The sequence below is a fragment of the Notolepis coatsorum genome, assembly GCF_963971535.1.
Source record: "Notolepis coatsorum genome assembly, chromosome: 10".
Classification (NCBI taxonomy): Eukaryota; Metazoa; Chordata; class Actinopteri; order Aulopiformes; family Paralepididae; genus Notolepis; species Notolepis coatsorum.
Window position 1 is genome coordinate 101,646,786 of NC_140174.1, and position 27,000 is coordinate 101,673,785.

Here is a 27,000-nt window from a genome sequence, read left to right on the forward strand (position 1 = left end):
ACTAGCACACTATTACACGATTACACATTATTACACTAGTACACATTATTACACTAGTACACACTATTACACTATTACACACTATTACACTATTACACTATTACACACTATTACACTATTACACACTATTACACTATTACACACTATTACACTATTACACTATTACACACTATTACACTATTACACACTAGCACACTATTACACTATTACACACTATTACACTATTACACACTATTACACTATTACACACTAGCACACTATTACACTATTACACTAGCACACTATTACACACTATTACACTATTACACACTATTACACTATTACACACTATTACACTATTACACTATTACACACTATCACACTATTACACTATTACACACTATTACACTATTACACTAGAACACTATTTCACTATTACACACTATTACACTATTACACACTAGCACACTATTACACTATTACACTATTACACTAGCACACTATTACACACTATTACACTAGCACACTATTACACTATTACACACTATTACACTATTACACTATTACACACTATTACACACTATTACACTATTACACACTATTACACTATTACACTAGAACACTATTTCACTATTACACACTATTACACTATTACACACTAGCACACTATTACCAGTGGTGCAGTCGTAATATGGGAACTGGTAACACGCCACGCCACGTGCACGCGCGCGCGCGCGGGTACGTGCATGCGCACAGAACTGATTTATACACACACACACACACGCACGCACACACGCACACACACACACACACACAAGCGCATATACGCAAGTGCAATCTTTCTATCATACAAGCTCTTCTTGCTCTCTATTTGTGTGAATGTGCGCGTGGAAAGCTGGCGCGCAGCACAGACGCTTGATTCAATATCATAAGCAGGTAGACCCCCATCACGAATTCCGAGCCACATTAGTATTCACCTCCACTGCCTGTGTCACACAGAATGAAGGGGGAGATGCATTCAGATAGCCAACACCCAGACACTTAGTCTACCTGCGCTTTTTGTTATGTAAAACGGTGGCCGGGTGCTTAGTCACAACGAATGGATACAGCGCATTTTTGTGTGCGCGTACATGCGAGTACACATCCGTGCGCGATCGCGCGTACTTCTGCCTCAGTGATCTGGTAACACGGCGTGTAACCGGGTGTGACCACGACTGCACCACTGACTATTACACTATTACACTATTACACACTATTACACTAGCACACTATTACACTATTACACACTATTACACTATTACACACTATTACACTATTACACACTATTACACTAGCACACTATTACACTATTACACACTATTACACTATTACACTATTACACACTATTACACTATTACACACTATTACACTATTACACTATTACACACTATTACACACTATCACACTATTACACTATTACACTATTTCACACTATTACACTATTACACTATTACACAAAATTACACTATTACACACTATTACACTATTACACACTATTACACTATTACACACTAGCACACTATTACACTATTACACACTATTACACACTAGCACACTATTACACTAGCACACTATTACACACTATTACACTATTACACTAGCACACTATTACACTATTACACACTATTACACTATTACACACTATTACACTATTACACACTATTACACTATTACACTATTACACTATTACACACTATTACACTATTACACACTATTACACACTATCACACTATTACACTATTACACATTATTACACTATTACACACTATTACACTATTACACTATTACACACTATTACACAAAATTACACTATTACACTATTACACACTATTACACTATTACACACTATTACACTATTACACTAGCACACTATTACACTATTACACACTATTACACAAAATTACACTATTACACACTATTACACTATTACACTATTACACACTATTACACTATTACACACTATTACACTATTACACTATTACACACTATTACACTATTACACTATTACACTATTACACACTATTACAACTATTTTTGTTTTTCATTTTGGGATATGTTGCGGTACTTTGGGGTATTTTGGGGTACTGTGGGGTATTTTGGGGTATACTTTGGGGTACTTTGGGGTATTTTGGGGTACTTTGGGGTATTTTGGGGTATACTTTGGGGTATTTTGGGGTACTTTGGGGTATTTGGGGGGATACTTTGGGGTACTTTGGGGTACTTTGGGGTATTTTGGGGTATTTTCTGGTATTTTGGGGTATACTTTGGGGTATTTTGGGGTATTTTCTGGTACTTTGGGGTATTTTGGGGTATTTTCTGGTATTTTGGGGTATACTTTGGGGTATTTTGGGGTATTTTCTGGTACTTTGGGGTATACTTTGGGGTATGTTAGGGTATTTTGGGGTATTTTGGGGTATTTTCTGGTATTTTCTGGTATTTTGGGGTATACTTTGGGGTATTTTAGGGTATTTTGGGGTATTTTCTGGTATTTTCTGGTACTTTGGGGTATACTTTTGAGTATTTTGGGGTATTTTGGGGTATTTTGGGGTATTTTCTGGTATTTTGGGGTATACTTTGGGGTATTTTAGGGTATTTTGGGGTGTTTTGGGGTATTTTCTGGTACTTTGGGGTATACTTTGGGGTATTTTAGGGTATCTGTCCATCTGTCTGCCTTCTACATTGTATCACTTAGTTTAGTTTAAGTATATTTTTGCATTAACTTTGTAAATTTTTGTTATTACAGAGAGAGTTACGTACCGAATTCCAGGATCTGGTAATGGTATTGGTTCAAATGTGAACAGTACCCAACTCTACATGTGAGTATTCTGTAACACCCCCCCCCCCCAACTCCTTCACCCCCCCAGCTCATGTCCCAGGACTAACACCTGGAGTTACCACCAAGCCACGCCCTGTCACTCCCCAGGACTAACACCTGGAGTTACCACCACGCCCTGTCACTCCCCAGGACTAACACCTGGAGTTACCACCTAGCCACGCCCTGTCACTCCCCAGGACTAACACCTGGAGTTACCACCAAGCCACGCCCTGTCACTCCCCAGGACTAACACCTGGAGTTACCACCACGCCCTGTCACTCCCCAGGACTAACACCTGGATGTTACCACCTAGCCACGCCCTGTCACTCCCCAGGACTAACACCTGGAGTTACCACCAAGCCACGCCCTGTCACTCCCCAGGACTAACACCTGGAGTTACCACCAAGCCACGCCCTGTCACTCCCCAGGACTAACACCTGGATGTTACCACCTAGCCACGCCCTGTCACTCCCCAGGACTAACACCTGGAGTTACCACCTAGCCACGCCCTGTCACTCCCCAGGACTAACACCTGGAGTTACCACCTAGCCACGCCCTGTCACTCCCCAGGACTAACACCTGGAGTTACCACCATGCCCTGTCACTCCCCAGGACTAACACCTGGATGTTACCACCTAGCCACGCCCTGTCACTCCCCAGGACTAACACCTGGAGTTACCACCTAGCCACGCCCTGTCACTCCCCAGGACTAACACCTGGAGTTACCACCAAGCCACGCCCTGTCACTCCCCAGGACTAACACCTGGAGTTACCACCAAGCCACGCCCTGTCACTCCCCAGGACTAACACCTGGATGTTACCACCTAGCCACGCCCTGTCACTCCCCAGGACTAACACCTGGAGTTACCACCAAGCCACGCCCTGTCACTCCCCAGGACTAACACCTGGAGTTACCACCAAGCCACGCCCTGTCACTCCCCAGGACTAACACCTGGATGTTACCACCTAGCCACGCCCTGTCACTCCCCAGGACTAACACCTGGAGTTACCACCAAGCCACGCCCTGTCACTCCCCAGGACTAACACCTGGATGTTACCACCTAGCCACGCCCTGTCACTCCCCAGGACTAACACCTGGATGTTACCACCTAGCCACACCCTGTCACTCCCCAGGACTAACACCTGGATGTTACCACCTAGCCACGCCCTGTCACTCCCCAGGACTAACACCTGGATGTTACCACCTAGCCACGCCCTGTCACTCCCCAGGACTAACACCTGGATGTTACCACCTAGCCACGCCCTGTCACTCCCCAGGACTAACACCTGGAGTTACCACCAAGCCACGCCCTGTCACTCCCCAGGACTAACACCTGGAGTTACCACCACGCCCTGTCACTCCCCAGGACTAACACCTGGAGTTACCACCTAGCCACGCCCTGTCACTCCCCAGGACTAACACCTGGAGTTACCACCTAGCCACACCCTGTCACTCCCCAGGACTAACACCTGGAGTTACCACCTAGCCACGCCCTGTCACTCCCCAGGACTAACACCTGGAGTTACCACCTAGCCACGCCCTGTCACTCCCCAGGACTAACACCTGGATGTTACCACCTAGCCACGCCCTGTCACTCCCCAGGACTAACACCTGGATGTTACCACCTAGCCACGCCCTGTCACTCCCTCTAGTGGCACGGTGGTGTAGTGGTTAACACTGTCTCCCTCTAGTGGCATGGTGGTGTAGTGGTTAACACTGTCTCCCTCTAGTGGCATGGTGGTGTAGTGGTTAACACTGTCTCCCTCTAGTGGCATGGTGGTGTAGTGGTTAACACTGTCTCCCTCTAGTGGCACGGTGGTGTAGTGGTTAACACTGTCTCCCTCTAGTGGCATGGTGGTGTAGTGGTTAACACTGTCTCCCTCTAGTGGCACGGTGGTGTAGTGGTTAACACTGTCTCCCTCTAGTGGCACGGTGGTGTAGTGGTTAACACTGTCTCCCTCTAGTGGCATGGTGGTGTAGTGGTTAACACTGTCTCCCTCTAGTGGCATGGTGGTGTAGTGGTTAACACTGTCTCCCTCTAGTGGCATGGTGGTGTAGTGGTTAACACTGTATCCCTCTAGTGGCATGGTGGTGTAGTGGTTAACACTGTCACCTCACAGCTAGAAGGTCCTGGGTTCGATTCCCGCTTGGGGACCAGGTTGCCGTGTTGCCAGGTACCCAGGTGGGGTATCTCCCGGGCCTTTCTGTGTGGAGTTTGCATGTTCTCCCCGTGCTCGCAAGGGTTTCCCCTCCCGATAAGATAAACCCAATGGAAAAACATGCGCAACAGTTCGCTAACGCTGTTGTGTCCCTGGCGAAGACGGACAGGAGCACTTGGATTGGTCCCCGGGCGCACTTGGTGCATGTGTCTGTGTATGTTCCTGTGGATCCCACCTCACCCCTGCCCATTTTGACAATCTAGGATGGCTTAGAGTAGATGATAGAGTACAGCAACTTGCAATGGGCCTGGTCTACAAGATACACTACACCACTAAGATACACATGTACGTAGAGCTGCCGCGGTATTGATTATTTCCTTACCGCACAAATTTGCAAAATATTTCCTACCGCCACGGTTATCACACAAAAAATTAAAAAAAAAAGTTTGAATGCATTTTTTTTTTAGTAGTAGTCTACTCTTTATAGCATATAGCCTGCCTCTAGTCTAAATGTCTATTTTTAGAGGATGACTTTGCAGCATGAATATTGTTTGGGATTCGGCAAGCACGCATTAGTTATTGAAAGTGAAACACGGATTCGAATTTTTTCCCTCTGGTCGTGCGCCGTTCACTCTGTGTTGCGGTTACCCCTAACCCCCCCCCCGACCCTTTCTTATTATTATTACTATAAAGTTACTACTTTATAATAAAGGCATTCGTTTTGTGGCATTAACATTATATAGTTATACGTTCAATAACATCAGCGTATTTACCGGACAATAGCAAGGCAAGCAATACTCTATTCATATCTCAGTTCCTTTCTTTGCTCAGAGCGTGCTGAGTTGTCCCATTCTGCGGTCTGTTAATAAAGTTTTCAATCAGACAAGTGTATAGAACGAAGGGCTTTTATTATAACATTCGTTGCAGACAGTAAAATCATTATGTCTCGTTTAGTACTCCTTAGGAGCGATGTAGTCCACTCCGGCGGAGAGTTAAAGCTAACGTTATTAGCCGTGTTGTGATGATCTGACATTCAGGAAGTAAAAACCTAATACGCGCTTGCCGATTGGTGGTAACACACTGCATGACGCTACAACGTGTGACGCGTCTCTCTTCTGACCAATCAGTGGTCTGCAATGTTTCACGTGACTTTTCTGGTACCCAATAGGGTCGCTTGGAACCTCGATAGATGAGTAGGGTATATCTGCAGAGCCGCAAGCCCAACGAGAGGAGGGTAATTTATTATTATTATTATAAAAAACAGCGGTGACGCGGTATTCAGCCTACTCTGCGGTGGCCGTGATGTAACAGCGATACCGCGGTAATGCGGTAATCGCGGCAGCTCTACATGTACCTGTCGAAATACTTCCCAAAGGTCAGTGAATACCACGACCACAACACCAGAGGGAGTTCCACAAATCACGTTCAACCCAGATTCGGCTCAAACAAGGGACTATACACGTTCACAATTATGCCACAATAATGTGGAACACCCTACCCACAACCGTGAAGGAATGTGAATTCCTACCCCCCTTCAAAACCACTCTCAAAGAGCACCTACGGGTGGCTGCAATTAGAAACTGGCCCCGGTAAATGTCAAAATCCCAATTATACTAGTATACTCGTTATTGGCCGCCATGCGTTGAGTGCCAACAACGAGTAAACTCAAGTAACTCAAGTAAACTCGTTGTTATGATCGTTATTTATTTTATTCGCTATTGGCATCCATAATTCATCCAGGAAGCCTCCGGGAGCCAGCTGGACCCTGTCTGATATTGCAACGCCTCAATACGGCCGCCTGGTGGATTTCGGGCGAGTTACACTCCACTCTAAACCGGAAGTGGCGCTCAGTGCATCGGGGAAAAGGCTCCGCCTCAATATACAAACCTCGAGTGCATTGGATTGCTTTCGGGACGCAAGAATCAATATACTTGGGGGAGCTCCAGTAGCTCACCGCATATCTCGGCGCTATTTCTGCGTCGGGGAAAACCGTGCTGCGTCACGGATCTGGTGGACTCCGAGTTCGATTCCCGGACCCGCCGTCATTTGCCAGAATGTCTTCCCCTGCTCTATATCCCGTTTCACCCTGTATCTGTCGGTCATGCATGACCAGAAAAGCGATAAACGCTAAAAAATAAAGTTTAAAAAAAAAGAATCAATATACTTTCTGCGTTTATTGCGTCATACAAATGGAAAATGGATCTAGCAGATCGACGTCAAATAATTGGAATCTTTTTCCTCCAGTCTCATCGGGCACAGGTAAGAGGAACCTAACGTTATTTCCAGCTCGATTGTCCATGTATTTCATTGCAATCTGTCCGATCAACGTATGGTGTCTTACTAAAGAAAGCCGTTACTGACAATCAAGGAATCATAAATGACCCCCCCCCCCTTTCATTCACGCATGATGGAGCATAATGTATAGCGATCATATGCATTTGAAATTTTTAATATAGCGTGTATAGGGACGAAACGGCAATCGATAATGTATAATACGCATCAGGGCCTATAGCGCGCATTCTAGGAATTACTGGTATACAGTCTAAAAACATGCTTATATTCTCGACGGTACTAACACGACAATGTATGAATGGAAAAATATAACGTCCCCAAAACATCCTGAACGATAGATACCCGATGTTGAATGGGCCATAATAATGTCGATATAGCTATAATTAGGGATGCTCGATATTGGCTTTTTTACCGATACCGATATTCCGATATTGTCCAACTCTTAATTTCGATACCGATACCGATACCGATATCAACCGATACCGATATATGCAGGGTTTCACCCCAAAAAAACGGAATAATTTCAGGTAACTAATAATTTCACTGGATGCATTCAAAAGGCTTTCTAAATGTAAGCATTATCTGTGCAAAATATGATAATTAAAAAAGTAAAAATTAACATTACATATCTCTTGTTGTTGAATTAAACCAACATGCATACTTTTGACAATAAATAAAATAAGAATTGGTTCTTACTTGCTTGCCTGGGTAAATAAAGGTTAAAAAAAAAAAAAAAAAAAAATTGTTATTTTTTATTTTTATTTTTTTACCGATACCGATATTTTCCGATATCACATTTTACTGCCGATATCGGCCGATAATATCGGTCGGCCGATAATATCGGACATCCCTAGCTATAATATTTAAAAAGTTATAGCCCTGCAAAGAAGGTGAGCCACTCCATAGGGTTACAGCGCTGGCAGAGGGTGGTAAAGATGGGCATAATGCATGGCACCCAATGTGTTAATGAACTGTACCCGATATTTATTTAATATCGTCATATTGCCCACCCCTAACTTTCTTCCCCTTCGGATGTATATTTTTTTATGATCTCTTTTTCTTACATAGTACCATATATTTGTATGTCTTGTATGTCATAAATGTCCTGATGAATTGAAAATGGAGGACCCTTATGTAAACAAGACGAAAATATTTGTCTGGTCTTCATCCTCTTAGCAGTTGTTAGTATTGAGCTGTACTGTATTGTGCCCATTCTGCAATTTGTTCATAAAGTTTTCAATCAATCAATCAATCAGCATGTGTGTGTGTTAAAAAAAATGAAAATCTGCATGACAAATAGAGACTTCTTCTTCTTCACACACGCCAATCAGCTTCATATAGCCTACTATTCCCGAGTAGCTGCATATCTGTGATTGGCTCTGTGAATGATATTTACGAAGCGTGTATCTGCTAAAACTTAATAATATAAAAGAAATGAAAAAACAAACAAACAAACAGTCCTACTGTACCTCCAGGCTGTCTGTAGCGCAGGTGTCGGGGGGTGGAGGGGGATCGACATGGTGACAGGTCACCTGGATCACTGCTCTGAGGAGACTCGGGGATGATTTTCTCCAACGACACCGACTCAAGAACAGCTAAATAGGAAGAGATATACATTACAACATACAGTATGTGTGTATTTGTGGCGGAGTGGCCCCCGCCTGAAGCCTAGTGAGCCCAATATGTCTCTTGGCCTGGTGGGGGGGGGGTTCCCCTTTGGCCGACGTAGCCATTGACACTAGGGATGTCCGATATTATTGGCCTACCGATATTGGCATTAAAATGTGATATCGGAAATGATCTGTATCGGTTTTCAAAAAAAGAATTTTTAATTTTTATTTATTTATATATATTTATTTATTTATTTAACCTTTATTTACCCAGGCAAGCCAGTAAGAACACATTCAGATTTTTTTTATTGTCAAAAGTATGCATACTATGTAATGTTAATTACCTGAAATTATTCCGTTTTTGGGGGGGGGGGGGAACCCTGCATATATCGGTATCGGTTGATATCGGTATCGGAAATTAAGAGTTGGACAATATCGGTATATCGGTATCGGTAAAAAAGCCAATATCGAACATCCCTAATTGACACTAATGGTTGCCATTTTATCTTTCTTTCAGGGTTTTCCGCCCCAGTTTTTTCCGTGTTTTTAGAGACTGGGAAACAACCTGGGCCCCGTTCCCCGTACCTGGATAACTGAGTTAGCCGGATAACTTTCGGTGAAGTCTGACTTAAGCCGGACTTTCCCGTTCCCCGTACCTGGATTGTCCAAATCACCATGACAACAGATCCAAAAGTTTGAGCCTGGTCGAGAGCAGGGTTAAGTTCAAGTTAGCCGGATGAAGCACAGCCACGCCCCCGCAAAGAAGTGACAGCTCTTTCCTGAAATTATTCCCACAGTCTAGGATCTGCTTTATACCATTCTGAATTACGTTTTTGTGCTCCATTCTTCCAGAGGGGGCTTTTGAAATGTAAAATAGACCCAAAATGCTGATACTAAATTCACTTTGTCCTAAATAATGCACGTTATATATACCGTGGCGCTCGCTCTGTGCGATGTACACATTATGTGGTTATTTTAATTGTAACTGGGATTAAGATGTCTGATGAGATGCGCTGTTTGACGGATTTGAGAAATTGAATGAGCCGTTGACGTCACATTAATGAATGAGCATAAAGAGATAAAACTTCATTCAAAATAAAGAATATTCTAAACACGGGTCTCTCGTTCATTAATGTATAAACAATGAAATTATCCCATCTGGCACAGTGGCGCAGCGGTAGTGCTCAATCCTGGCAACCCGGCGACCGGTGTTCGAAACCCCGTGTTTCCAATATAATTTTTTGGAATATAATATTAATGATTATACGCCAAAGTAGCCTAGTTTTAAGTTAAAATATTATAAATCTACATGCATTGAGGATGTCATTCTTTATATAGCTCTCAACGTGCACCAAATTGAATTATTCCTACATCGCAAAAAGAAGGAAAAGACTAGGTTTCGAACCCCGGTCGTCTGCGTGAAAGTCAAAAGAAGAACCCGTTACACCACAGTGGAGATAAGTAAAAGATCGACCATACATCAATCAATGGGTAAGAGAGCCGTATCGTTATTCTGTATAACAGTTTAACTAATTATTTTCGCTAGCAAGATCTCATTTGATTATTCAATCCAGCAGGCAAGTTTAAAGAAATATAATCTGATTGATTGAGGTAATGAGGGACTTAAAATTAGCCTATAGATAACGCATTTAACTTGTCGGCGAGACGATTGAGCCGTACTGCAATATGTTAATAAAGTTTTAAATCAATTAATCAATCAATGCCGCTAGAGAATCAGGATCTCTGCTATCGATACGTGCTGGCTTTTCAACTGGAGCGGCCGTGCGCACTTATCCTGGGTCTCAAGTCTGGTTTGAGTTAACGAGACTGAATCCACCTTCGAGGAACAGGAAAATCCCGGCTTCAAACATCGGGTTAACTGAATCTGGATAATGACATCTTGATCGACTTAGTTGAACCAGGTACGGGGAATAGGGCCCTATTCGCTATTCACAGAACACGAGATATATCTGTCCAGTCCATGAACACTCCAACGTCCTTGCACTCTGCTCAGAGTGCTCTCTCTGTCTCTCTCTCTCTCACCCTCTCTCTCTCACCATCTCTGACACACAAGCATGCACCAGCTGTCCAATCATCCACCAACATATCGCTGTAATAATAATAATAATGTCTTGAATTTATATAGCGCCTTTCACATACCCATGGCTGTGTCTGGATTTACTCCATGGAGCAACGGTATGACGTTGTCACCGAGTTGGGTACGGTTTAGCCTAATGTTACATTTCTATCACAATAGCTTCAGCACTAGAAAAGCTTTCTATACCTGTGCTCCAGTTGGGACTGAAGCCCAGTGACATTATAAACCTGTCTAAACTCAGTGGAACACATGAACAAAACCTATAAATGATGAGGTACAGCACAACTCTGTTGACAGACAGAACGTACTTCCATTGCCGAGCCTGTTATAGCATGAGAGAGAGAGAGAGAGAGAGAGAGAGAGAGAGAGAGAGAGAGAGAGAGAGAGAGAGAGAGAGAGAGAGAGAGAGAGAGAGAGAGAGAGAGAGAGAGAGAGAGAGAGAGAGAGAGAGAGAGAGAGAGAGAGAGAGAGAGAGAGAGAACCGGAAAACAATGTGTTGGACTTTTTTTTTCAGGGAAGTGAACATGACCTGTAGTGCTTTCGAGGCCTTAGTGTCGACCCCTCCACTGGTAGATGTAGTGTCCCGTTTAGGAGACTCCTAATATCTCCCTTTCACCGACTGGTCTGTTTGGATTATCATGTGGGGGATCTCTTCTTCACCGTTGTATGCTGGGGGGTAACATCAACTCAAGAGACACTAACAAACTGAACAAGCTGGTGAGGAAGGCCAGCTCTGTAGTGGACAAACAAGAGGTGGTGGCCGAGAGGAGGACGAGGAAAAAGCTGGATGCTATACTGGAAAACCCCTCCCACCCCCTCTATGAGGAGCTAGCCAGGATGAGGAGCACGCTTAGCCATAGACTCCCCCCCCCCCCCCCCCCCACGACACACCACAAACCGCCTTGGCCAGCCTTTTGTGCCAATTAGCCATCAGGCTCCACAACCGTGGACCCGGACTGCTGCCAATTGCTGGAGAGAGCTAACGGCTGGTGATTGTTAGCACTATCTGACTCTTAATAATAAACACTGTTGTTAGCACTATCTGACTCTTAATAATAAACACTGTTAGGACTATCTGACTCTTAATAATAAACACTGTTGTTAGCACTATCTGACTCTTAATAATAAACACTGTTGTTAGCACTATCTGACTCTTAATAATAAACACTGTTAGGACTATCTGACTCTTAATAATAAACACTGTTAGGACTATCTGACTCTTAATAATAAACACTGTTAGGACTATCTGACTCTTAATAATAAACACTGTTAGGACTATCTGACTCTTAATAATAAACACTGTTAGGACTATCTGACTCTTAATAATAAACACTGTTAGGACTATCTGACTCTTAATAATAAACACTGTTAGCACTATCTGACTCTTAATAATAAACACTGTTAGCACTATCTGACTCTTAATAATAAACACTGTTAGGACTATCTGACTCTTAATAATAAACACTGTTAGGACTATCTGACTCTTAATAATAAACACTGTTAGGACTATCTGACTCTTAATAATAAACACTGTTAGGACTATCTGACTCTTAATAATAAACACTGTTAGGACTATCTGACTCTTAATAATAAACACTGTTAGGACTATCTGACTCTTAATAATAAACACTGTTAGCACTATCTGACTCTTAATAATAAACACTGTTGTTAGCACTATCTGACTCTTAATAATAAACACTGTTGTTAGCACTATCTGACTCTTAATAATAAACACTGTTAGGACTATCTGACTCTTAATAATAAACACTGTTAGGACTATCTGACTCTTAATAATAAACACTGTTAGGACTATCTGACTCTTAATAATAAACACTGTTGTTAGCACTATCTGACTCTTAATAATAAACACTGTTAGGACTATCTGACTCTTAATAATAAACACTGTTGTTAGCACTATCTGACTCTTAATAATAAACACTGTTAGGACTATCTGACTCTTAATAATAAACACTGTTGTTAGCACTATCTGACTCTTAATAATAAACACTGTTAGGACTATCTGACTCTTAATAATAAACACTGTTAGGACTATCTGACTCTTAATAATAAACACTGTTAGGACTATCTGACTCTTAATAATAAACACTGTTGTCAGCACTATCTGACTCTTAATAATAAACACTGTTGTTAGCACTATCTGACTCTTAATAATAAACACTGTTAGGACTATCTGACTCTTAATAATAAACACTGTTAGGACTATCTGACTCTTAATAATAAACACTGTTAGGACTATCTGACTCTTAATAATAAACACTGTTAGGACTATCTGACTCTTAATAATAAACACTGTTAGGACTATCTGACTCTTAATAATAAACACTGTTGTTAGCACTATCTGACTCTTAATAATAAACACTGTTAGGACTATCTGACTCTTAATAATAAACACTGTTAGGACTATCTGACTCTTAATAATAAACACTGTTAGGACTATCTGACTCTTAATAATAAACACTGTTAGGACTATCTGACTCTTAATAATAAACACTGTTAGCACTATCTGACTCTTAATAATAAACACTGTTAGCACTATCTGACTCTTAATAATAAACACTGTTAGGACTATCTGACTCTTAATAATAAACACTGTTAGGACTATCTGACTCTTAATAATAAACACTGTTAGGACTATCTGACTCTTAATAATAAACACTGTTAGGACTGTCTGACTCTTAATAATAAACACTGTTAGGACTATCTGACTCTTAATAATAAACACTGTTAGGACTATCTGACTCTTAATAATAAACACTGTTGTTAGGACTATCTGACTCTTAATAATAAACACTGTTGTTAGGACTATCTGACTCTTAATAATAAACACTGTTAGGACTGTCTGACTCTTTTTTTTTATTGATCTTTTTTCCCCCTCCATTTTCCTCCGATTTTCTCCCATCCCAATGTTAGTCGTATGCCAATTCCCAATCCCTTCCTGGTCGCTGCGCACTTACCCCCCACAGTCAGATCATCTGGGAGAGTGGAGGCTACCACGTGCTTCCTCCGACACACGTCCAGCCAATCACCGCTTCTTTTCACCTGGCAGCGCGGATTCTCACTGAGAGGGCGTATCGTGTGGGAGGACCACACTATCCCCCTCAGGTCCTATCCGCGCTTAGCAGGCGCCCCGACCGAACTGTAGGAGTCGCTGTTTACAACGACCCGGACCCACCCAGCCAGCTTCTCCCACCCTCTAATACAGCCAATTGTATTGGTGCGGACGGCCAGCCAAGCTGGTGACAACCCCGGAGCTGTGAGCTGGATTCGAACAGGCGAATCCAGCTCACAGCTCCGGGGTTGGTGACGAACGCAATCTCCGCTCGGCCACCTAACCGCCTGGACTGTCTGACTCTTAATAATAAACACTGTTAGGACTATCTGACTCTTAATAATAAACACTGTTAGCACTATCTGACTCTTAATAATAAACACTGTTAGGACTATCTGACTCTTAATAATAAACACTGTTAGGACTATCTGACTCTTAATAATAAACACTGTTAGCACTATCTGACTCTTAATAATAAACACTATTAGCACTATCTGACTCTTAATAATAAACACTGTTGTTAGGACTATCTGACTCTTAATAATAAACACTGTTAGGACTGTCTGACTCTTAATAATAAACACTGTTAGCACTATCTGACTCTTAATAATAAACACTGTTAGCACTATCTGACTCTTAATAATAAACACTGTTAGGTGTTTGGACCAGCGGTAAGCACACACTGTGAAACACTGACTGAGGAGGCACACACACACAGACACACACACACACACACACACACACACACACACACACACACACACACACACACACACACACACACACACACACACACACACACACACACACACACACACACACACACACACACACACACACACACACACACACACACACACACACACACACACACACACAGAGAGCTAGAGAGAGAGAGCTAGTGAGATAGGGAGATAGAGAGAGCTAATGAGAGAGCTAGTGAGAGAGAGAGCTAGTGAGAGAGATCGAGAGAGTAAGTGAGAGAGAGAGTTAGTGAGAGAGAGAACGCTAGTGATAAAAGAGTGAGAAAGAGTGAGTAGAGTGAGAAAGCTAGAGTGTGAGAGAGAGAGAGAGAGAGAGAGAGAGAGAGAGAGAGAGAGAGAGAGAGAGAGAGAGAGAGAGATAGAGAGAGAGAGAGAGACAGAGACAGAGACAGAGAGAGAGAGAGAGAGAGAGAGAGAACAGACATGAGGAAAGAACGGTTTATTAGTATCAGAGCTAATGGCCCCTTTTCTCCTAGCAAGAGAATAGCATCTGTCACACACAAAATGTACACAAGAGAGCATGCACACACATGCGCACGCACACACACACACGCACGCACGCACACACACACACACGCACGCACGCACGCACGCACACGCACACACACACACACACACACACACACACACACACACACACACACACACACACACACACACACACACACACACAGACACACACAGACACACACACGCACGCACAGCCCACAGACTAATGAGGGTCTAACTACAGCCTGTCATTGCTTTACTTGCTCTAAAATGCCCCAACGCTACTTCTGCATTCTCTGTTGCAGTCTGTTCACACCACTATTAGAAGACCCAAACGCTTGAAATGGGAACGGAAGCCGATTGAAGAAGACGCAAACAAAGGATCCTAGACATGGGAAATAACAGGGTGTGTCCCGTCAAGACGCTGCTCTTATAGTCCTGTTCCAGGGGACGCCTCACACTCTGGCACACTAACGACATGCTAACGACAGAACCCAGCTAACGAAGCCAGCAACCTCGTGCTACTGCATCACAGCAGATGTGAAGCTTGGCTACATGCTGCTGTACAACCCTGGAGGTGTTTTCATGGCCCACTACTGTAGAACCCACCACACCCGACGACTACACAGCAGGATACATCCCTGAAACGTCTGCGATGCTCAATGACACCCTTTGACCTTTTGTATTTTTTTGTTGAAATAAGTGTCATCAGGAATTGACTTTTGTGGTGTCTATTGTGGTGTCTGTAATAGTATAAGTATATTTTTTATGTTATGTTCTGTGTTTATTATTTTTGTTATTGCTAATGTCATTGTTGTTATTATTATCGTGGTATTGTGAGGTCTTGTTATTGTTATTGTTACTGTATTGTGTTTGTCTTGTTTTGTGTACTGTATAAAAAGAAATACAAATATATAAAACAATTATAATAATAATAATAAAAAAAAAATGTCATCACTGATAGTGTTTTGGTCAGTACCGCGTGCACGTGGCCGCGTGCACGTAGTAAATACACAGGTCACAACATGTTTACAGGAAAGTTTTGGATTTGTATTTGGAGTGTATTTCGTGACGGTATGGAACTAGGCTACACTGGCACACCTACTTCCAGTGAATGACGCTAAGCTAGGCTAACGGTGCGGCTGTTCCCTAAGCCTAATCTAATGCATACACAGAGAAGAAAAGGGTATGTATCTGCTTGTCTAACTCCAGGGTAGATGGCAAATAAGCACATTTCCCAAAAAGTTGTTCCTTTAAATTGTACCCGACAGTCATACGTTCTAGTTGTTTTGGTCCAATTCTAAATGCCGGGAAATCCAATATCGCAGACTTCACAGGGGCTTATGGGAGATCTGCTATGTGTGAGGAGCTGCTGGAGCATTTTTTTGTGCATGGTGGGGGTCATGAATGTTCACAGCAAATTAAAAAAAGATTGCTTCTGATAAAATACAACTATTTAATAATAACAAATGAGACACACAATTGCTGAAATTATTTACTCTATTAACATTATTATTAACATTTATTTAGCACAATAATATACTATTCACTCAGAACTATTTTATTCTAGTATATCTGCACTATACTATACTATTTCGACAAATGTAGTAAACTAAATTCATTCATTAATTAAATGAATAGAAAATAAATATTTAAACATTTATTTTCTGGAATTGACAAAAGGGGAAGCGCCCGTTGGCCACATGGGCACTATCACTGGCCGATGTAGATGATCTAAATGCCAGATATTGGCAGATTAATCGCCCAGCCCCGATTACTCAGTCTATCACAATATGTTCAGCAATCAGTAGTGCGGCCTGATTCCCCCTGACCTCCCTACATAATGTGGCACTGAGCTACTTGCCACCACAGGGTAGTTTCCTGCTGTACAATCATACATGTGACATGCAAAGTGACATTGATTCAATGTTGAAATACATCATGGTTAACACTTTCACTGCCACTCATGAGATATCTCGGGTTTCCGATAGTTATGTTGAAAGCCACTCACGAGATTTCCAGATTTTTTTTTTCTTTCTTTTTTGCGATCTGAAATCATATTGCATCACGCGAGCCTACCCTAGTATACCCGAGCGCCGCCGGCGATCAGATGTGGAAAAAAGCGCCCCCTATCGTCTCCCAGATGACATAAGGGATTTTGGAATGGACTCAATGAAAATGGATGGGGGAAAAAATCCTGTACTCCACATTTTCCAGTCCACTGATGCAGCCGGGGTTATCACAGTTCATTCTGGAGCCTCTGAGACCCGCGGAATCATGTGTGCTACTGTACACACGTTGGACCCATACACTTATCGATTTTTTCGAATGGTGATCAGGAATTGGAAAATACCAGTTGGATACCATCTGATGTCAGGTAAGGAATCTATGTTATCAGTGTTAGGATAATCAGACTAATTTTGATGAAGATATAGGCTGTTTTGTGAAATGGGCTCTTTCGGTTTCACTGTAAAAGTCCAAGAGGAAATGAACACGGCGATTATCTGTGCGCGGCTCGAATGTGCTTGCGTGCACGTATAATATTGATCATCTAGCGTTTATTTGAAAACGATTCATAAATAGGCCGACAAATATCAACGTTCTGGAATATTCCAGTAAAAGACGATTATCATAGAATGGTCTAGAATGAACTGTTTTTTACCTCAAAACGGGTGCTTTTCAAAATGATCTCAAATGGAAATGAAGCGATAAAAAACCAATCTGCCTTGACAGCACTGACTGGAAAAGGATTCTTTGATAAGCGACGGGCAGATTAGACACATAGCCATAATTTAAAACATAGATTAGGCGATATTAAGCGTAACATTGGCGCCGATGGTGGCATTGAAGCGCTACCTCTGGCGAAACTTCGTGGCATTCAAAGTGTTGATTTTTTTAAATTTTTAATCGACATTCAATCAACATTGAGTCAATGTTGCTAGCAAAATGTCACCAACATTTCAACAATGATTCAATGTCGTTTACTGTACATTGACGCTTGAACACTGATCCAACATTGTTTTGTTTCTATGTCGGTTTGCTATCTGCGACTGCAGCCAGTGGTTCATGTTATTCAGCTGCACATGACAAGAAATAACTAATGATGCTCTATTCACCAGGTTTGATGATAAAGTTTGACTGATATTCACACAGTTCAGTGGGTAAGAGTGTGTCTGTAACCAGGGCCGCCTGGGAGAAATGCTGTTTTAGGCCAGGTGCAGGATAAAACTAAATGTGACTGAAGGAAAAATTGCAATGAACTGACCGACACAATTGACAACTATAAGCAATGCAATGCTCAGAGAGAGAGAGAGAGAGAGAGAGAGAGAGAGAGAGAGAGAGAGAGAGAGAGAGAGAGAGAGAGAGAGAGAGAGAGAGAGAGAGAGAGAGAGAGAGAGAGAGAGAGTCTGTGATGATCCAGACAGAGAGAGTCTGTGGTCCAGAGAGAGAGAGATGAGTCTGTGGTCCAGACAGAGAGAGAGAGAGAGAGAGATGGGTCTGTGGTCCAGACAGAGAGAGAGAGAGAGATAAGCAAGACAGCTAAGATGAGCCCCTAAAGGATATTCAGCTTTTAATGGAAGAACAAAACAGAAGGAAAAGATAACTTCACAAAGGCAACATGAATATACATAGATCCAAAAGGACAAAGATCAACACTTAAATCCAAAGAGAAGAGGGTCTATACCAGAGAAAACAAAGTAGCAAGGAGCCAACGGCCAACATCAGCTAAAGAGGCTAACTGCAAATAGAGTGGCCAGGTACTGACGCTAGCTCGACAGAACGTTAGCTACGACAGCTAGCCGGCCCACTTGGCTCAATATAACGTTAGCTACGACAGCTAGCCGGCCCGCTTGGCTCAATATAACGTTAGCTACGACAGCTAGCCGGCCCGCTTGGCTTAATATAATGTTAGCTACGATAGCTAGCCGGCCCGCTTGGCTCAACATAATGTCTACGACAGCTAGCCGGCCCGCTAGCTCAACATAACGTTGGCTACGATAGTTAGCCGGCCCGCTAGCTCAACATAACATTAGCTACGATAGCTAGCCGGCCCGCTAGCTCAACATAAGGTTAGCTACGATAGCTAGCCGGCCCGCTGGTCCAACAGAACGTCAGCTACGATAGCTAGCCGGCCCGCTGGCTCCACATAACGTTAGCCAACATAACGTTAGCCACGATAGCTAGCCGGCCCGAGAGAGAGAGGGAGAGAGATATCTCCACGGCGGGAATAGAATAGAGTGCATTAAAAACTCACCAAACGTCCAAGAGGATGGAGACAACCGCGTGGAGTTGACGAAGTTCATCTGCCGAACGACCGTCCTCTTCATCTTGGCATAACAATGCTGCACGCGCTCTCTCTAGGTTAGCTAACGCTAGTTAGCCTTTAGCTAAGCTACTAGCCGACATGGCTATCCCGACTGAACCACACGTTAGCACTCGATATTATAACGTAGCTAAAGCTAACTAGCTGTCCCTGCCTTTAGCTAAGCCGACATGGCTAGCCTGACTGAACTTTCTAACATGCAACAACTTTCATCTTCAGTCCATCTGCCGAACGACCGTCCTCTTCGTCTTGGCTGGCATAACCTCCAATGCTGCACGCGTGAAATAGTCAGACGCAGCTGACGCACGCCGGCCGACTGTACACATGTAACCCCTCCCTTCGTTGAAACCAATAGTATGTCTGCTGCAGAGCCGCAGAGCCAGGAACAAGTTAGCACAAGATGTCTAATGTGAAATATATAAGTATATAAGCAAAACTAGATTTTAGGTCTGTGATGAAAAAGGGCCTCGCGGGAAGGGGGGCCTCGCAAAAAATAAAAAATAAAATAATAATAATAATAATAATAATAATAAATAATTTTTATTTTTTTTTATAATTTTTTTTTTTTTGTGCGAGGCCCCCCTTCCCGCGAGACCGCACTGCTCGCACACCCCCTGAGGCGGCCCTGTCTGTAACACTGTCAAGGTTAGTGGTTTGATCCGTGGTAAAAATGCATATCCTAGACCTAGAGCTACAGTACGGTGCAGTGGATGGAAGTATGTTCCCTATCTGTGTGTGCTATTGATACTAGAGGTGGGGGGGGGAATCGATATAGCAATATATCGCAAGATTTTACGTACCAATATCATATCAATACAGTGATTGATACATACAAGTATTGATATAAAATAAAATTAGAAAAAAGAAGACAAAAAAAGCTTGACAATCCTTGACAATTACGGCAATACAAATTATTGGAATGAGGTGAACTGCTTGAAAACAATATCTTATTAGATAAAACAGATGATGTACATATATTGTTATTGCAGATGGTAACAACGTTTTCCATTGGGGACATAATTAATAGTTAATAATTATCAAGCTGTGGTCAGTGTGTGTTAAAGAGGCACTATGCAATTTGTTGTACAATTGGCCAGTTTGTGATGCACACTAAATAATCTGATATGCTCAATTCTGTGAATAAATACATAATTCCTGTGGATAAAATGTCTTGCAATACATTGATTATGGCAGATATCATGTATCGTGATACTATCGTTATCGAGGGCCAAGCGTATCGTGATAGCAGGGGTGATAGCATGCGGGTTAAGTGATCATTATATGATTTTCTGTACCCGCAAAAAGCTAAAACAGAAGGCCGGCTGTCACAAAACAGTCACATCTAGAGACCTCAAAACCTACTCTAGAGAGGCCTTTAACCAAGAACTGGAGAGCATGGACTGGTCAGATGAACTCAGGTTGAAGAAACATGGCTTGGATTCAAAACCAAATTCACAAATACTCAACAACATGGCACCCCTAAGAACCACCAGGGTTAAAAATCGCTCTGAGCCATGGATGCACACTGAAATACTGGCCGCTATGAAAACCAGAGACAAAAAATGCTCGGAACTTCATAAAAGTCAGACAAAGCTTTCCAAAAGCTCAAACAGTGAACTCCAAGCCCACGTGGTTGAACAAAAAATTCAAAAAAACAGACTAAGAAATGACGTAAACACCATGATCAAAACCGCAAAAAGAATTTTCATCATTGACAAAACTGAGGAAAACAAAAACAAACCACGTGAACTTTGGAAATTACTCAATAATCAACTAGGCTGCAGTAAAAAACTCAAAACCAGATTCTCAAACATAAAGACGGACAACACGCTCATCACAGACAAGCTGGATGTAGCCAATTACTTAAACATCTTCTTCACAAACATAGCCACAACACTGGTAAACAAACTACCCTCCCACTCAGGGCATTATGGGGTAGAACACATAGTAGCATACTACAAAAACCTAGGGGTCCGCAAAGACGACTTCAAACTAGAAATGGTAACAACCGATGAGGTACTCAAAAAACTGAGCGCCCTCCAACCTAACAAGGCAACTGGCCATGACAACATCCCCTACAAATTCCTCAGAGACTCAGCAGCCGCCATCACCCCAGTCATCACACACATAATAAACCTCTCCATAAAACAGGGACATGTCCCAAAGGAAAATAGTCTACGAACAGGTCGAAAAGTACCTGGCGGAAAAAAATCTTATCTACGCATTCCAATCTGGCTTCAGAACATCCCACTCCACTGACACATGCCTTCTCTATTTGAACGACCTCATTAAACAAGAGGTGGACGCGGGCAAATACTGCGGCATGGTCATGCTGGACCTACAAAAGGCCTTCGACACTGTCAATCACTCCATTCTGATTGACAAGCTAAAAGCAATTGGTTTTGATAGTTTATCAGTGAGCTGGATGCAATCCTACCTGGAGGGGAGGGAACAGATGGTGGAGGTAAACGGTACTCTACCCCCCCCCCCCTCACAGTGAGCTGTGGTGTTCCACAAGGAAGCATACTAGGACCGCTACTGTTCCTAATTTATGCAAATGACATGTCGTCAGCTTGTGACTCCAACTTGTTCCTGTTTGCGGACGACTCAGCCCTGCTGGTCTCTGACAAGAACAAGTTGCAGGTTGAAAAAACCCTCAGCTCGGAACTAGGCAAAATCTGCATATGGCTCGCTGATAACAAACTATCATTACACATGGGCAAAACAGAGTCCATTCTGTTCGGTTCAAATAACAAACTCAGCAAGACCGACGGCTTCTCAGTTACAGTGGGTGACAATATTGTCACAAGGAAAGATGAAATTACCTACCTACTATGATGAATTGAAAATGGGGGACCCTGATGTAAACAAGACGAAAGTCTTTCTCTGGTCTGCATCCCCTTAACAATTGTATGTATTGAGCTGTACTGTACTGTACCCATTCTGCAATCTGTTAATAAACTTTTCAATCAATCAATCAATCAAACCTGGGTTCCATCCTAGAGGCAAATCTTTCCTGTGACAAAATGGCATCCAATGTAATAAAAAAAGTCAACCAACGAACTAGATTCTTGTACCGGATCTCCTCTCTGGTAAACAAGAATACCCTGAAGACTCTGGCAGGAGCACTCATTCAAGGGTACTACGACTATGCTTGCACCTCATGGTACCAAAGCACCTCAAAGGCTCTAAAAACAAGATTACAAACATCACAAAACAAACTGGTCAGACTACTACTTGACCTTACCCCTAGAACCCACCTCACCCCTGCCCACTTTGACAACCTAGGATGGCTTAGAGTAGACGACCTGGTCTGGTCTACAAGATACACTATACGACTAAGGTACCAATGTACATGTCAAAATACTTCCCAAAGGTTAGTGAATACCACAACCACAACACCAGAGGAAGCTCAACAAATCATGTTAAACCCAGATTCGGCTCAAACAAGGGACTAAACACGTTTCGCAATTATGCCACATCAATGTGGAACGCCCTACCCAAAGCTGTAAAGGAACGTGAATCCCTACCCACATTCAAAACCGCTCTTAAAGAGCACCTACGGGAGGCTGCAATTCGAAACTGGCCACCGTAAATGTCCAAACCCCCCACCCCCTCCTAATAGACAGTCTCCTCCCCACCGCATGTATATATTCTCTCCCCGCCGTATGTATATTTCTCTCCCACCCACCCACCCCCTCCAAATGTACAGTCTCCTCCCCACCATATGTATATTTCTCTCCCACCCACCCACCCCCTCCTAATGTACAGTCCCCTCCCCATCATATGTATATACTCTGTCAGGATCTATGGGTAACAGTACTGTATATTTGAATACCGTTTATGTCACAAATGTATCAGTACTAAATACCTGTATGTCCCTATGCCATAAATGTCATGTATGTTGTGTATGTCATAAATGTCAATATGAATTGAAAATGGGGGACCCTGATGTAAACAAGACAAACGTCTTTCTCTGGTCTGCATCCCCTTAACAATTGTGTGTATTGAGCCGTACTGTATTGTACCCATTCTGCAATCTGTTAAATAAAGTTTTCATTCATTCATTCATTCATTGTGAGTTACTGGTATCGTCCCACCTCTAGTTCACACAGTGTATCTGCATGTTGAAACCTCACCAATTTCCCACTGTTGACTAAAAACACACTTCTTCAATCAATATTGGAAATGAAAAAAATGATATAATATATATACTAACCTTCGTACTGTCTTTTACTATCATGCACTTTGCTACTAAGGAATCTACCTTGCCTATATTACTACCTAATACTATGCAATCAAGACTGTAGCATGAAAATGGTTACTCAGCTGAAAGAGTTGTACCCTTCCTGCTGACCTACAGAACTTGTAAGTGGCTTTGGATAAAAGCGTCAGCTAAATGACAACATGTAAATATGTGAATGCGTGCGTGTTTGTGTCCTGCAGGGGTGAGCAGTGAGGAAGAGGACAGTGAGGAAGAGGAGAGGTTTGGGGATGATGGGGTGATGAGCAGTGAGGAAGAGGACAGTGAGGAAGAGGAGAGGTTTGGGGATGATGGGGTGATGAGCAGTGAGGAAGAGGACAGTGAGGAAGAGGAGAGGTTTGGGGATGATGGGGTGATGAGCAGTGAGGAAGAGGACAGTGAGGAAGAGGAGAGGTTTGGGGATGATGGGGTGATGAGCAGTGAGGAAGAGGACAGTGGGGAAGAGGAGAGGTTTGGGGATGATGGGGTGATGAGCAGTGAGGAAGAGGACAGTGGGGAAGAGGAGAGGTTTGGGAATGATGGGATGAGCAGTGAGGAAGATGAGATGTTTGGGAATGATGGGGTGAGCAGTGAGGAAGACAAGAGGTTTGTAAATGATGGGGTGAGCAGTGAGGAAGATGAGATGTTTGGGAATGATGGGGTGAGCAGTGAGGAAGATGAGATGTTTGGGAATGATGGGGTGAGCAGTGAGGAAAACAAGAGGTTTGGGAACGATGGGGTGAACACTGAGGAAGATGAGGTTTGTAAATGTGAATGTGTGCGTGTTTGTGTCCTGCCTAGACAGGAAGCCTCACCTCGGCGGATGCTCCGTCTCAGCTTGCCACAGAAGGGGTCGATCCTTGGTGGCTCCTCCCCGTCCGCGACAGGGGAGGAGGGGCTCTGGTCGGGGGAGGAGGGGCTAGGAGGCGCCTGGTCCTGAGGGAGCTTGGAGCCGTCAGGAGGAGGGGGCGAGGTGGAGGATTGAGGAGGAGGGGGATAGGTGGCGGTCGGGGTGGGGGTCTGGGGTGCAGACGTCGGACTGCTAGCGGCGGACTGGGAGGCGTCGTGTTGGTCAGAGTTGGAGACGGCGGGGCCGGTCAGGTCGAGGCCGCCCACCCGGCCGGCGATGGGAGAGTGGAGGGAGAGCTTCCGCGCTCGAACCGGGGAGGAGCTGCGGGAGTGGATGGAGAGGGGAGGAGGGGAGGAGAACTTGCGGCAGAGACGAGGGGATTTGTCGTTGGTGTGATCCCCGCTCCTGTTGTTCTGACTGGTGGCAAAGAACAGCTCCAAGGACCTGGTAGGAAACAGAACGCAAAATGTTAGCAAATGGCAGAGAGTTGACCATTATTCACACGGCGGCCAATTTGCTCTTATGTCACGCTCAGGTTAGGATTCCTTTCCCACTGTGGCATGAGAGCAAAATGGCCACCATGTGAATTATGGTCAATGAAAAAAGAAAAAAGATAAGCAAAGCGGGAAAAGAGATAAAACACCACACCACCATCCAGTAGGAGGGCCATGTGCACCAGTGAAAGAACACCACCCTGCCTCAAGTTAGAGGTTACAATTTTGAGACGTCCAAAAGAATCCGCCAAAAGCCTCAGGCTGTGGTTACACTGATCCCTTGTGTCCGTCTGTCTGCGCCGTTTTTTTTATAAATTCTCAACGAGTAGCATCTGTGTTTGTTGGACAGGGTTGCCGTCTTCAGCCTCGAGGATGGACTTCTGGAATCAACGCATACATTGTCATCCGCAGAGCTGTTGTTTCTGCAAAGGCAAGATTACGCTAGGTTCAAATAAAAAATGATATTAGTTAGAGGCAACCCACTCTCATATCTATTGGAATTGTCCAGGTATTCAACGTTATTGGCAGGATGTTCATTCCGCTATGCAGGATATATTGAGTTTTAAGATACCAAAGACCTTCTCCTATTTGTACCTGGGTAATTTACCTGAGGAATTAGTAGGAGGGGAGAGATATCTGATAAACATATTTTCAGCAGCAAGTAAGAAAGCGATCACGCGTCGCTGGTATCAACAAGAACCTCCAACAAAAGAAAATTGGATGGACATTATAGGTGAAGTATACACAATGGAAATACTTATTTTCTCAGACTACAGAAAGACACATTTATGAAGTACTGGGAAAAATGGGAAATGTTTATGTTAATTACGACGATGATGTATAGTTTTGAAAATATTCACCATAACTATTGGGAAAGTTAGATAATTGAGTATTCATCATGTGAAATGTATATTTTTGTAATGTGACACTAATAATGCAGCCCTGGATTGTGTTTTTGTTATGTCTTTGTGTTTGTTTGCTTATTGTGAAAAACAATAAAAATAAAGTAAAAACTAAATTAAAATGATATTAGTTCAGCGGTGGATCAATGTAGCCGCAGCCTAATGGCGGTGGCATGATGTCACAAACATGAAGCAGTTGTGACACATCACTAACACCTTCACGTCAGCTTATCTGCCTGTAGTAAGTACTATATTCACTACACTTTGTAGTAAGTACTATATTCACAAAATGTTGTAGTAAGTACTATATTCACAAAATGTTGTAGTAAGTACTATATTCACTACACTTTGTAGTAAGTACTATATTCACAAAATGTTGTAGTAAGTACTATATTCACTACACTTTGTAGTAAGTACTATATTCACTACACTTTGTAGTAAGTACTATATTCACTACACTTTGTAGTAAGTACTATACTATATTCACTACACTTTGTAGTAAGTACTATATTCACTACACTTTGTAGTAAGTACTATATTCACTACACTTTGTACTTTTTACTCAGTTTCATCTCCTGAAGTAAAATAAAAAAGACTGGTCTGCAACCAACTTTAGCTCAATCTCTCACCTGACTGTTCTGAACGTACTGGGACAGACCCTGAGGATTGGGATGATGATAACATCCTACGTAAATAGACTAGAGAGGTGGAGGATGAGAGCTGAAGTGTCTTGAGAGGAGACACAGAAAAATCATTTCCCACAGAGGATTCTGAGACTCCCTCAACAAGTACTGTAGGTGCTTAGAGCCATCAACCCATACTGTATCCTGTAGGATCTGTACACATGGACACCTCCGAGAGACATGTGAAC

General features: G+C 42.9%; 1 protein-coding gene across 1 annotated transcript in view; it reads right to left on the reverse strand.

The window, feature by feature from the left end:
• The window catches only part of LOC311235659 (ras-specific guanine nucleotide-releasing factor 2-like), a gene marked incomplete at its 5' end in the record, with an annotated part of 229,087 nt that overhangs the window by 64,293 nt on the left and 137,794 nt on the right, over positions 1 to 27,000 (reverse strand). Inside the window, 2 exon segments of the mRNA XM_084323123.1 lie at positions 8,755 to 8,880; positions 24,699 to 25,177. Coding sequence (XP_084179249.1) covers positions 8,755 to 8,880; positions 24,699 to 25,177 — 605 coding nt within the window.